Source organism: Lissotriton helveticus, chromosome 7 (genome assembly GCF_964261635.1).
Source record: "Lissotriton helveticus chromosome 7, aLisHel1.1, whole genome shotgun sequence".
Classification (NCBI taxonomy): domain Eukaryota; kingdom Metazoa; phylum Chordata; class Amphibia; order Caudata; family Salamandridae; genus Lissotriton; species Lissotriton helveticus.
The window spans coordinates 625538922-625551818 of NC_136068.1; the positions used below are offsets into that span (position 1 = coordinate 625538922).

At 49.8% G+C, this 12897-nt stretch overlaps 1 protein-coding gene across 4 annotated transcripts in view; it reads left to right on the top strand.

The window, feature by feature from the left end:
- The window catches only part of SRCAP (Snf2 related CREBBP activator protein), a 1816344-nt gene that overhangs the window by 1149305 nt on the left and 654142 nt on the right, over positions 1 to 12897 (top strand). For all 4 annotated transcript variants that reach the window (XM_078652845.1, XM_078652844.1, XM_078652847.1 and 1 more), the window contains one exon: positions 8847 to 9101. In XM_078652845.1, the coding sequence (XP_078508971.1) occupies positions 8847 to 9101 (255 nt within the window). The remainder of the gene's footprint in view (positions 1 to 8846; positions 9102 to 12897) is intronic.

A 12897-nucleotide genomic window follows, 5' to 3' on the forward strand; every position in this document is an offset into this window, starting at 1 on the left:
GCTGGAGCGCTTCAAGGACTCCAGGGTCACGGCCAAGTCCTTGGGTCTCTCGACCCAGCGCCAGCAGACGGGTTCGTTTCGGGCCTTTCGTGGCCAAGGGAGGGGAGGTCCCACACGTGCTGCCAGCCACGCGGCGCAGAGCGCTCCCCAGCGCGGTGGCGCCCGTGGTTTCCGCCGTGGTGGCGGTAGAGGCCAGCGTCGTGGTCAGTCCACGCCTCCCTCCGCTGCGGCATCCAAGCCTTCCTAGTCCGAGCTTTCGGGCTCACGTGACGCCAGTGGGTGGCAGGGTTCGCCTTCACCACTCCTGCTGGCGCGCGATAACATCGGACAGGTGGGTGCTGCAGCTTGTCCGAAGGGGCTATGCCCTCCCCTTCGAGTCCACTCCTCCAGCCATGCCACCGCAGAACCACCGTGTGTCGGGGGACCACTTGACACTTCTGCAGGAGGAAGTTACGGCCCTCTTGGCCAAGGGGGCCATCGAGCGCGTTCCTGGGCCAGAAGTAGGGTGTGGTTGCTACTCCCACTACTTTCTGGTACCCAAGAAGGACAAGGGAGGCCTGCGTCCTATCTTGGATCTACGGAACGTCAACGGCTTCCTCCGGAAGGAGAAGTTCAAGATGTTGACTTTGGCTCAGGTCTTGGCTGCTCTAGACCCACAAGACTGGATGGTAGCGTTGGACTTGCAGGATGCGTACTTTCACATCCCCGTCCTGCCGGCCCACCGGCGTTACCTGCGGTTCACGGTAGGCCACGAGCACTTTCAGTTTATCGTGCTCCCATTCGGCCTTACCAGCGCCCCACGGGTGTTCACGAAAGTGATGGCGGTGGTCGCAGCTCATCTGCGCCGGTTAGGGGTTTCAGTCTTCCCCTACCTCGACGACTGGCTGTTGAAGGCGGGCTCGCCCCAGACAGTCGTCCACCACCTTCAGATGACGGCAGACCTCCTGCACGAGCTGGGGTTTTCCATCAATGTGCCGAAATCACACCTGTGTCCCTCTCAAAAGCTCCTTTTCATCGGAGCGGTTCTCGACTCGGCGCAGTTTCGGGTTTATCCTCCGGAACGGCGGGTCCGGGATATTCAGGCTCTGATTCCCATCTTTCAGCCGTTATCCCGGGTTTCGGTCAGGTTGACGCTGCGGCTTCTGGGGCTGATGGCCTCCTGCATCCTTCTGGTGCATCACGCCAGATGGCGGATGCGGGCTCTGCAGTGGGACCTGAAGTTTCAGTGGGCCCAGCATCAGGGCAACCTATCCGACCATGTCCTGATCTCGGAGGGCACTGCGAGACAGTTGCAGTGGTGGCTTACGGACCGCGATTGGGTCAGGGGCAGATCCCTCTCCCTTCCCCAACCGGAGCACGTGGTTGTGACGGACGCGTCCCTCCAAGGCTGGGGTGGCCACTTGGGAGAGGCGGAGATCAGAGGCCTCTGGTCTCCGGCGGAGTCCCGGCTCCATATCAACATGTTGGAGCTGCGGGCGATTCGCCTAGCACTGAAGGCATTCCTCCCCTTTGTCAACGGGAGTGTAGTGCAGGTGTTCACGGACAACACCACCGCCATGTGGTACTGCAACAAACAGGGCGGTGTGGGGTCGTGGACCCTTTGCCAAGAGGCTCTGCGCCTCTGGCAATGGCTGGAACGTCAGGGCGTGACTCTGACGGTTCAACACCTGGCAGGTTCTCTGAACGCCAGGGCGGACGAACTCAGCCGTCGGTGCTCGGTGGATCACGAATGGCGTCTGAACTCGGATGTGGCGAGAGGCCTCTTTCAGCAATGGGGAGAGCCTTGGTTAGATCTATTCGCCACAGAAGAGAACGCGCAATGTCATCAGTTCTGCGCGTTGGAGTTTCCAAGACGGCACTCGCTCGGCGACGCCTTTCGGCGCGAGTGGAGTTGCGGTCTGTTGTACGCCTTTCCGCCTATACCACTTCTGCCCAGAGTGCTGAAGAAGATCAGGCGCGACCGGGCCCAAGTTATCCTTGTGGCTCCGGACGGGGCTCGAAGGTACTGGTATCCCGAGCTACTCAGCATGACAGTCGGTCCCTCGATCCGCCTGCCCCTTCAGGAGGACCTTCTGTCGCAGCAGCAGGGGACGGTCCTCCACCCGAACCTGTCCAGTCTCCACCTCCATGCGTGGAGATTGAGCGGCGACAGTTGAGGCCATTTGACTTGCCTCCTGAAGTCTGTGATGTCATTCTGGCAGCCAGGCGTCCCTCCACAAAGTCGGTATACGCCTGCCGGTGGAACAGATTTGTGGCATGGTGCACAGCGAAGGCTGTGGATCCCCTTTCTGCCCCTCTGTCTGAGGTTCTCCTCTTCCTCCTTTCCCTTGCCCAGCAGGGCTCTGCTCTGGGCACTATCAAGGGCTATCTTTCTGCCCTTTCCGCCTTCTTGAGGCTACCTGATCAGCCATCTTTGTTCAAGTCCCCTATTGTGTTGAGATTCTTGAAGGGCATCACGCACATGTATCCCCCAACTCCGTTCGTGATGCCTCAGTGGGACTTGAACCTGGTTTTGACTTTCCTGATGTGCGCTCCCTTTGAGCCCCTTCATTCCTGTCCTCTCCGTCTTCTCACCTTAAAGACGGCCTTCCTGGTAGCCATCACCTCTGCCAGGAGAGTGAGTGAGCTCCAGGCTCTTTCTATTCAACCTCCTTTCTTGTCTGTTCATCCTGATAAGGTGGTTCTTCGGACTAGACCTTCTTTCCTGCCCAAGGTAGTCTCTGCTTTTCACATTGGGCAGTCCATCACCTTGCCCTCTTTCTTCCCGCCTCCGCATCCTTCAAAGGATGAAGAGCGGCTCCATAGTGGAGAAGTGTGGCTCACTGGTTAGAGGAGGCAGACCTGGAAGCAGAGGTCAGCCCGGGACCAGGGTTCAATTCCTGGCTCGGTGGGGTCTTGAGTCCTAAAATGTCCATGGACTCGACAATTCTCGCTCCGGTGCCTACTCGATTCATGGGTTCACACTCTGCGACTCTGGGCAATAGCTTGCTTAATCTCCACAACGGCCCCTCGCGGCGGGATGCCTGGCTTTCACCTTGCGGATACCCTGCCGGGGTTATCTCACAGGGGAATACCAGGACGGGTTCCCTAAGCAAGCGCTTAGAAACCGCTTGGTGATTTGCGCTATATAAATTCCTTTACATTTACATCGTCTGGACCCAAAACGTGCGCTTTCATTCTATATGGATCGCACACGCCAGTTCCGGGTGGATGACCAACTGTTTGTTGGCTACGTGGGTGAGAAGAAGGGAAGGGCGGTACAGAAACGGACCATCTCTCGGTGGGTCGTCCTGTGCATCAAAGCATGCTACTCTTTGGCTCGGAAGGAGCCTCCTGTTGGGCTGAGGGCCCATTCCACTCGGGCCACGGCGGCTACTACTGCCCTGGGCCGGGGAGTCCCTTTGCAGGACATTTGCCAGGCGGCCACGTGGGCCTCGCTGCACACCTTTGCGAGGCACTACTGCCTGGACAGTCAAGTCCGGAGGGATGGCTTCTTTGGCCGTTCGGTCCTCCAGGACTTTCTGGTGTAGGTTGTATTGGTTCGCAGACCCACCACCGGGGTTGGTATTGCTGGGGTATCTATTCTAAGGTAAGGAATCTAATACTAACCTGTTTCTTTCAGATGAACAAGTTACTTACCTTCGGTAACGATATATCTGTAAGAAACAGTAGTTAGTATTAGATTCCTTACCGCCCCGCCCATCCTCCCCGTTCTGCGAACTGATACCTAGGGTTAAGGACATCCCTTTCAGGGCCCTAGTTTCAAATGGCACCAGTGTTGGTTCTCACATGGCTCTGCGTGTTCTGGCGCGGAAAAGCTGTGTGCAAAGAACTGACGTCAGCGCGCGGAGGCGGCGTCTATATACTCCAGCGACGTCATCACGGCGCACGACGCCGACGACGCGGAGCCGCAGGGGACGCCTGCAGACGACGCCTACCGACGCGCAGGGGTACTGCTACGCAAAAGTTTCCGGATCCAGACTGACGCCTGGGGATATTCTAAGGTAAGGAATCTAATACTAACTACTGTTTCTTACAGATATATCGTTACCGAAGGTAAGTAACTTGTTCTACAGAAGGAGTAGTTTCTTACCTGTAACTCCAGTTTTGTAGTAGGGGTATCTGTTATAGTCATAAGCGCCCGCCCTCCTCCCCGGTGGAGAAAATGGTACTGTACTGTATGCTACAGGCCTTGCTGTATACACCTTCAAAATGAACTGAAAGTAAAAGGACTTTAGCTGTGCATCTTGGGATACCGAGGGTCTCTGGAGAGTTCCTTAAAGGCACGGTATCCCTTTTCAAGACACATAATGGCAGCCTATGGGGGCTTGTCTGGCCAACCCTTCCTCTCTATCATTTTTAAGGATTTTGGTGAAGGGGAGTTTTCCCTGTGAGGAAAACTTGGTAAAATAGTGTTAAACCGGACATGGTGGGCTATCCTTTTCACAGTTTAGATGAAGTAGTGGCCTTTGTAGCCTTGTATATGTTAGGCTGCATTATTTGTCTTAATTCTCTCAAGTGTCTATGCAGGACTGCAATGAAGACAGTTTAAGAGAAATTTTTTTTGATTGCTCCGGGGTCCACGCACATGGGCGGGACTATTCACTAGATTATGACTATAACAGAGATACCCCTACTACAGAACTGGAGTTACAGGTAAGACACTACTCCATCTGAGCCCGAGGTAATGAAATTAATAAGGCATTTTTTAGGGCCACAGCACATTAAAAAGGATTTCTTAAAATTCGTGCAAAGATTCAGGCCATTCATAAAATCAACAAAGCCCCTAACTAATATACGCAGAGCATTGGGTGTGCGTCCCATTAAAACCGCATCATCTACATATAATGGGGCAGGCAATTTGTTGCCATTGATTATTGGGACATCTGTGGTTAGGTCAGACAACACATTATGTAACTCATTAACATATAAAATTAACAAAAGTGGGGCTAAAACGCACCCTTGTCTGACGTCTCTTTCGACCACTATGTCCCCTGAAAGTGCCACGTCCATGCTTATTCTCACACGTGCCCTTAAGTCCCTGTATAGATACGCTAAAAAATGCACTATATCCTTGTCCAACCCGTAATCTAAAAGGCGTTGCCAGAGCCGAGATCTATTAACAAAATTGAATGCGGAGGTAAGGTCCATAAATGCTAGGTAAAGGGGGCAGTGTTGTGCGATGGTATATTTACCTATAATTAAATTAAGGTTGAGACACTGTTCCACTGTTCCAAGATGGCTTCGGAAGCCCAGCTGACATCTATTTAAGATGTTTTCCTCAGCCCAAATTCTGATTTTGTTAAATAAGACCCTCCCCAATATCTTGTGTGTTGTCAATTAAAGACATTGGTCTATAACAACTCGGGTTAGATCTATCTCCCTTTTCGAAGATGGGAACAATTACAGATGTGGACCATGTATTGGGGATTTTAGTTGTTATCAAGTTGTTAAAAACTTTCAGTACCAAAGGAGCCCAAAACTCTGGCCTAGATTTTATAAGGTCAATTGGAAGCCCATCCGGACCCGGGGCTTTATTGCCCAGACTTTGGTTAATTGCATCCTCAACTTCCGATAAAGATATTTGGATTCGAGCAGCAGCAAAGTTATCAAGAGTATCTTCGCACTGTGGTGTAACAGCATATATTTTAGAAAAATGGCCTACCCACGCTTCACTCGTTATGTTACAACTTAACGGGGTAAGTGTATTGCCCAGTGATCTCAGTGACTTGGCCGCTGTCCAGAAACGATTTGTTATTAATCTTTGCAGCACAGGCCAAATTTATCCAGTGCTCTTTTAAAATCACATCTTACCTCTGCTTCACTGCTCTTTTATAATTGTATTAAAACATTCATATCCTTCAAGGTAGAACTCGCAAGTCTCCTGGAACATAAGAATGTTATTTTTATTTACCGTATTGACCCATTCATCGATACTTAACTTAGATGCCAATCCGTCCACATTCCAGTACAACACATGTAATAATGAGTCATGTGACTCAGAGCAATCATTTACAGGAATAGTTTCAACCTCAGGACCGGTATTTACTGGGATAATCATCATAGGTGTCGGAGGAACCGGTTCAATGGATTATTATTTGGGTGAAGGTCAATCAAGGGTATCAAGATTAGAAAGGGCAGAGAACCTATTTACAAACTGGTACGAGGGGGTGATTAGTGGTTGCTGCTCAGGTGTTGGTCTATAAAAGTAGCAAGAGGTAATGCCCAGATGTTTGTGGGTAGGGGGCAGTTAATCTCCCTTGCGGCCAATATTGATTTAACAAGTGTTGGTCGACGGAAATTGATAATGATACAATCGCCCCTAATGGTTTTTTCCGGCGATCCAACCCAAACAACCCTTCGTACCATTAGAATAACGTTTGTCAAACCTCCTGTACCCCTTGTGTTTAGCCAACCAGTCAACACTTTTGTTCCGTAATTGATCCCAGAACTCAGATTTGTTCTTCTCTAATGGAGACACCCCTGCAAGAATCAGGACATAAGGTCAGGACGCTGGGGGTAGACTTAAAACGTCCTTGTTCGACTCGCCATACCCACTGATATTATTGCCGACAGCGCGGGCGCCGGCTGTAGAAACGGTGTGGACACCAGTTTGAGTAGTGGGATATGGTGTGATGGTGGAAGTTATATATTGGGTGTTAACTGATTCAGAGCCTTGTTTTTGGGTGATAGGATCTCTAGGTTTACTATTAGTATCGCAAAAGGCAGGGGGCTGCATAGAAATTATGGTTGTCTGTTGCCCTGTTGGGATGGCTGTTTGGATTACTTGCTGGGTGAGTTTACCCTAGTAGTTAAGGATTCCAAATGGTCTAAGCACTTTCATAGGTTTGCAAAGTTTTTGTCAACAAACATTTTAACTCGGTCATACAGTGTATCTATAATAATGTCAATGGCAGTATCCCCAAGTGTAAAGTTAGAAAAATAAGTCTGTATAGAATATGCAGAATTATTTAAGGTCTCTGATGAAACTAAGTCAATCAGGTCACTGCTGGGAATTGGATCCACTAGGGCTTTCGGGCCATGAATCCACCTATTTAGCGTGGTGTGTTGGGAGTTCGAGCATGGAGGTTGTTTCCATTTGGAGCAAACCGGTTTAGGTGTTTTCCTTTTCCTTTTTGCTCCACAGACTTCTGGATTCGGGATACATCCGTGATTGCCGATACTAAAATGTCCCTGGAACAGCTCCCAGATACAGGGTCTTCTATTGCCTATATGTGGCCAGTTTCCTCAGCCCTCTCAACGCCCAGTGTATTTTCTCCAAATAATGGATGTGGGCCATAATGCGCCTGACTAGATATCATTAGTTGGGGGTCACTTACATCGGTGCTCTAATTTTGTAAGGCAGAATGTGGTTTTGTCAAGCCCAGGGCAGGCGCCTCTTCAGTTAATTCGATCTCAGTACTGACTATGTTCACCGCCCTCTCCAGCATGCTATCAATAGACGTGGTATTACGTAAGGCAGGAGTTAGGTTTTGTTTGCCCATGATATTTTTCCCCCCAGACATGAGATAAGTATAAAGCCCACTCACCACTGCAGGAACCGGCTGATTGATGATGTCAGAGGGGTGGCCCAGTCCGGCCTCTGACGGTCCCGGATGGGCACAGACGGGCCGCCCTTGGCGCGGGCTTCGCCCGGCGCCTCCCGCACGCGTCCCGCGATGCGGGAGCTTGTTCTTACTTATAAGCACCTCCTGGCGCTTAGACCCGCGGTGGCGGTGTGCGCGCCGCAAGTGCTGCCGGGTATTGTAGTCCGGCAGTTGCGTTGGCAATGGCGGCAGTACAGGGCAGTTTGCGGCAGACATCTGGCACTTGTCAGCAGGCTAGCAGATAAGTGTCCCCAAATTTACAGCAGAGCTCCCGCTCTCCCGAAGCTCGCTCTTCCTTATAAGCACTTCCTGACGCTTAGACCTGCGCTGGCGGCGTGCGCGCCACGAGTGCTGCCGGGTATTATAGTCCGGCAGTGGCGTTGGCAATGGCAGCAGTACAGGGCAGGTTGCGGCAGGCGTCTGGCATTTGTCAGCCGGCTAGCAGGTAAGTGTCCCCAAGTTTACAGTGGAGCTCCCCCAGATCCAACAAAGGGTCTTCAATTGTCCAATGTTTGTGGGCTCCTCCAGTGCAAGATGTGCTTCCTGTCCTTGTTGGCCTGAATATTTGACTTGTGGTTCCAGGGTCCACAATCCGACCAGTAGTGAATGGTCAAGACTTGAAGCTAGCCCTCAGACCCTTGGCTGTCATGGGGAATGAGGGTGGGAGGATAGGTCAGTTCCACCTTTGTTGGAGGAATCTACTCCAGACAAAGTAAATGGGCTTGTTCTCAATTTCGTGTGTATTTGTTTTACCCCTAAAATCTATTCCACCTTCCTCCGGTCACTCCCCTCCCCCCACCCATTTTCTTGGTGTTTGGTCAAGCATATCTTATCCTCTTCTTCCCCTCCCTCCCAGTAGCTGCTTTAAGACCTGTTAACTCTGGATTCCAATCACTTTAGGGGAAGAGGGATAGCACCCTCTTATGCAGGACTCGCGCAGCCATCCTCTCAATTTCTTAGTGCTGCCGCCTTGTATGTTGAAATAACACACAGGAACTGGAACCCGTGAAAGGTGTGCTTGTGTAAGCATTTAAGTGATAGCATTGTTTCAAATAGCTGCTGTCCAGATCAGACCGTGTCAAACCGGTAATGAAGGAGGTACAGTAAGAACTAGACTACCAAATAAACATTTAAGGTGAGTCCTTTTCCATTTGCTTCCCTCGCGTTATTCTGTGCGCTTTGCCAGATTGACGTCCATGTGTCCTTTTCATTGATTAAGGCCTGTTGTCTTTATTGCAGGTAATGTTGTTCATCTCGTCTCTGCTGGTGGCCAGCATCACATAATCAGCCAGCCTGCCCACATGGCCTTGCTCCAGGCCATGACCCAACAGCAAACACAACTACTGCAACAGAGCGGGCAGGCGAGTGTACAGACTATGTCACTACAAGCTGTGCCTAATGCACAGCCTTCAGCAGTTCTTCCCAATTCTGTGCCTAGTATCGCCAACACTGGAGCTTCAGGTGGGATTAGTGTCCCATATTCAGCTGCTCAAGGTGAGTGCTTCGGCACCCCATTTTATAAAAATTACACTTTCTCTTGCATTGTAACAATGCTATGTAGTGTTGTGTTCTCAGAGGCAGCTAAAATTTTACTGTTTACACCCTTATGTCATTTTCATTTCTACATGTGGAGTTTTATTGTTTTTTGCTATTCCTAACATTTATATGTTTAGGTTGAGCCCTAGCAGCGCATGCTCTACTCTGCGAGGTATGCTGTATCTGACAATGCCCACCACTTACCATTTGTTCCTTCTTGTGCCTTTCTGCCTTCCTTTTTCCTTATTGGTCAAACACTTCTCTTTTGCCCGCCTGTAGGTATGGTTTTCTCTTTGTGCCAGCTGCCCCTCTTACATGTCGCCTAACACTATGATTCTATTTTTCCATTAATTGGCACGCTTTGTTTAGCTGAATTGGTCCTCTTTCGTGAATAAAGCTTAAACATGGTTTTACGTGCACAGCACTTTCAGCACGTTGGATATTATACATTCTTAAATGCCAATCTCGATCAATCTGTAAGGTAGTATAGGCTTTGTGTGTGTGTTCGTTTGTAGTTTTACTTTTAGGTCTATTGCTTGCTAAAATGCACCATTTTTGCATCTTGTATTTTTAACTTAGTGAGACCGATTTCCAATTCAAATGTTCTATATTTGTATTCTGCTCCAAAGTCACCAGTGGCTGTACTCCGTTATTGAATCTCACACCAAAAAGTTCTTCCGTTCCATAAAAGTTACGTAAGAAGTGACAGTACCTGGGACCTATTTAACATGGCAGCCGTGGTATAGCTTGGCAGAGGATGTAAACAAAATAATATTGAAAATTGTTTAGCTCTTATGGGAGAGGTTGTGGCGAAATAACTGGAGCTGCTAACTTACTTTGGAGCTGGTGGGAAACCAGAACGAGTCTCAGCGTTGGCTCACCGTTCTGTGTTTCTGGGCAAGTCACTAATGCCCGTGCTTACCAAAAATAATATGAACGATGTCTTTGTTTAATGTAACTGGTACCCATATAAAGCATTCCAATAACTTCAGGGTAGAGTTTGCATGATATATAATTGCAACAAAAAAAATGACATCTAAAACACTTCTAAGGCTACTCCCCCTACTAAAGGCAAACTTGGGTCATCCACACCCCCGAGAAGAACAACTAAAAAATTACCTCAAAGGACAACTTCTGAGAAGACTTTACCTCAGAAACTGACCCTGTCGTCGACGATGCAGTCGTTGACTCCTTTGTCGACGAAGATCCCCGTCGACGCAACATCTACGTCTACGGTAACTTTTACTTCACCTAAGCCTGAAATATTTATGGCGGCGGCGTCTTCACCGTCGACGATGGTCTACATCGCTGTGAGGCTTATCTAGTCGACAAAAGAAACTTCATCTGCCATCGTCAGCGCCCCGTCGGCGGCCAAGCTGAAGAAGTTTCCTTTGACGATAGCTTCGTCGACGCCACCGTCGACGGCTGCTCCATCGCCGTCGACGAACATCCCGAAGTTGACGAGCTCGTCGACGACTCCTGCACTGTCGACGAAGACACCGCCGTCGACGAAGACACCGCTGTCGACTAAACCTTCCTCGTCGGCGAAGACAACTCAATCATCAACGACGACCTCTTCATCGGATGGAGCAAAGCCCCCGTCGACGAGCCCGTCGATGGGGCTTCTGTCGACACTGCAACTGACAACATGTACCACCATGCAGGTTTGGTCACCGTCTACGGCTTTTACGTTAACACCAAGGCCATCCATGCTTCTGAGACGCGGGTCTGGCCTAGAACCTTTATCTCCTCTATGCCTGTCACCTTACACGGTATCCTACAGGTCCCTGACAAGTTACTGTACTCTGATGATAGTGAAGAGGATTCTGACATGGATGGAAGGTTTGGGACGGCTACTAAGTCCTTCAGAATTAAACATCAAATACCAAGAGGACGATGAGGATGACCAACATTCGTCTAAGCAGGTGACATCACCTGTTACTAATGTCCCTTCAGCTCAGATGCCAGTAGCATTGCTAACAAATCTGCAGCATATGCTAAATGATTATTATAGGCGTTTTCCACCGTCTGAGTCAGCTGACTCTGTGCCTCCTACACCTGTGGTGCAAAAGCCCATATCCGATTTAAGACCTCCAAAATCTCCTCCACCTGCAGCGTCCCATCAACCTGAAGACCAACATACTTCTGATGAAGAAGAGAGAGAAGAAGGTGAAGTCGATGACGGATCCATGATGTCGGAGTGGGGCGATTATCAGGTCCAAACACCTTCTCCTTCACCTCCGGTCACCGCTGATTTACCTCCATCTACGGCTTTTACATCAACGCCGAAGCTTTCCTTGGTTCAGAGACGCGGTTCTGGACGAGAACCTTTATCTCCATTACGCCTATCACCTCAAACAGTACTCTTACAGGTCCCTGACAAGTTGCTGGTCTCTGAGGATAGTGAGGAGGATTCCGACTTGGATGAAAGGTTTGGAGCAGCAACAAGCCCTTCGGAATTGTTGATCAAGTACCAAGATGAAGAAGATCAAGATGATCCGCCTGAGCAGGTGACATCACCCATTACTAGTGTACCCACTGCTCAGATGCCGGTGGCACTACTAATGAATTTACAGCACATGCTTAATGACTATTACAGGCGTTTTCCACCATCTGAGTCAGCGGACTCTGTGCCTCCTATCTATGCCTGTGGTGCAAGCGTCCACGTCTGATTTCAGGTCTCCAATGCCTCCTTCGCCTGTAGCTTCTCATAATCCGGAAGAACACCAATCATCTGAAGAAGAGGAGAGAGAAGAGGGTGAAGTTGATGACCGTTCTTTGTTGTCGGAGTGGGACGAATATCAGGTCCAAACACCTTCTCCTTCACCTCCGGGTACTGCAGATTCACCTCCAGTGGATATTGGAGGTTTCCACCTGCTGACGGAAAGAGCTACACAACGTTTCCTTATTCCGATGGAAACTACACAAGAGGAATGCTTCCTCTATGACTTCAGGGACCAGCCAAGGAAGCAGACTAAGTCAATACCAATTATTGGGTTAATCTGGAAAGAGGGACTTAAAGGGATGTCCACTCCTGCATCTATCCCTCCAGTATTGCCGAGAATAGATAAAAAATATAAGGCACCTGAAAAGTCCCCAGCTTGCCTTATAGGACACTGGAAGGTGTCGTACAGGCTGCACAGAAGCGGTCCAGAAGCGGTCCAGGAATCCTTCCTCCTCGATCGCAGCCCCACCAGATAGAGACGGCAGGCGTCTGGATGCTATTGGAAAACGGGTGTCTACAATGGCAGAAACTAAAGTCCGGGCTGCCAACGCTTTAGCCATTCTGGGCAGGTACGACCGGAAAATGGGGTCTCACATTTCGCTGTATATCAACCTGCTTCAAGAACCTTCCATAGCAGAAGCTCTGAAAATACTGCAGGAGGGTGAGAGAATCTCGGCTAAGATTATAGATTCTGCAGTTGATGTGGCTTCGACTGGATTCAAACAGTTGGCAGGGGCTGCTGTCCTACGCAGGCAAGGCTGGCTAAAAGCGACTTTGTTTCGCCAGGAGGTGCAAGCTAAGTTAATGGACATGCCTTTCGACTGGGAATTTTTGTTTGGCCCGCAGGTAGAGGAAGCCTTTCGAACAATCAAAAAAGACACAGATACCGTTGGTTCCCAGAGTCCTCCGGAAGATGAAAATAGAGCCGTGTCGCCTGATTCTCATCGCCCCCAGATGGCTTCGCCAGTACTGGTTCACCGAGCTCCTTCTACTCTCAGAGTGCGATCCAATACAGTTTCGACCAGTACC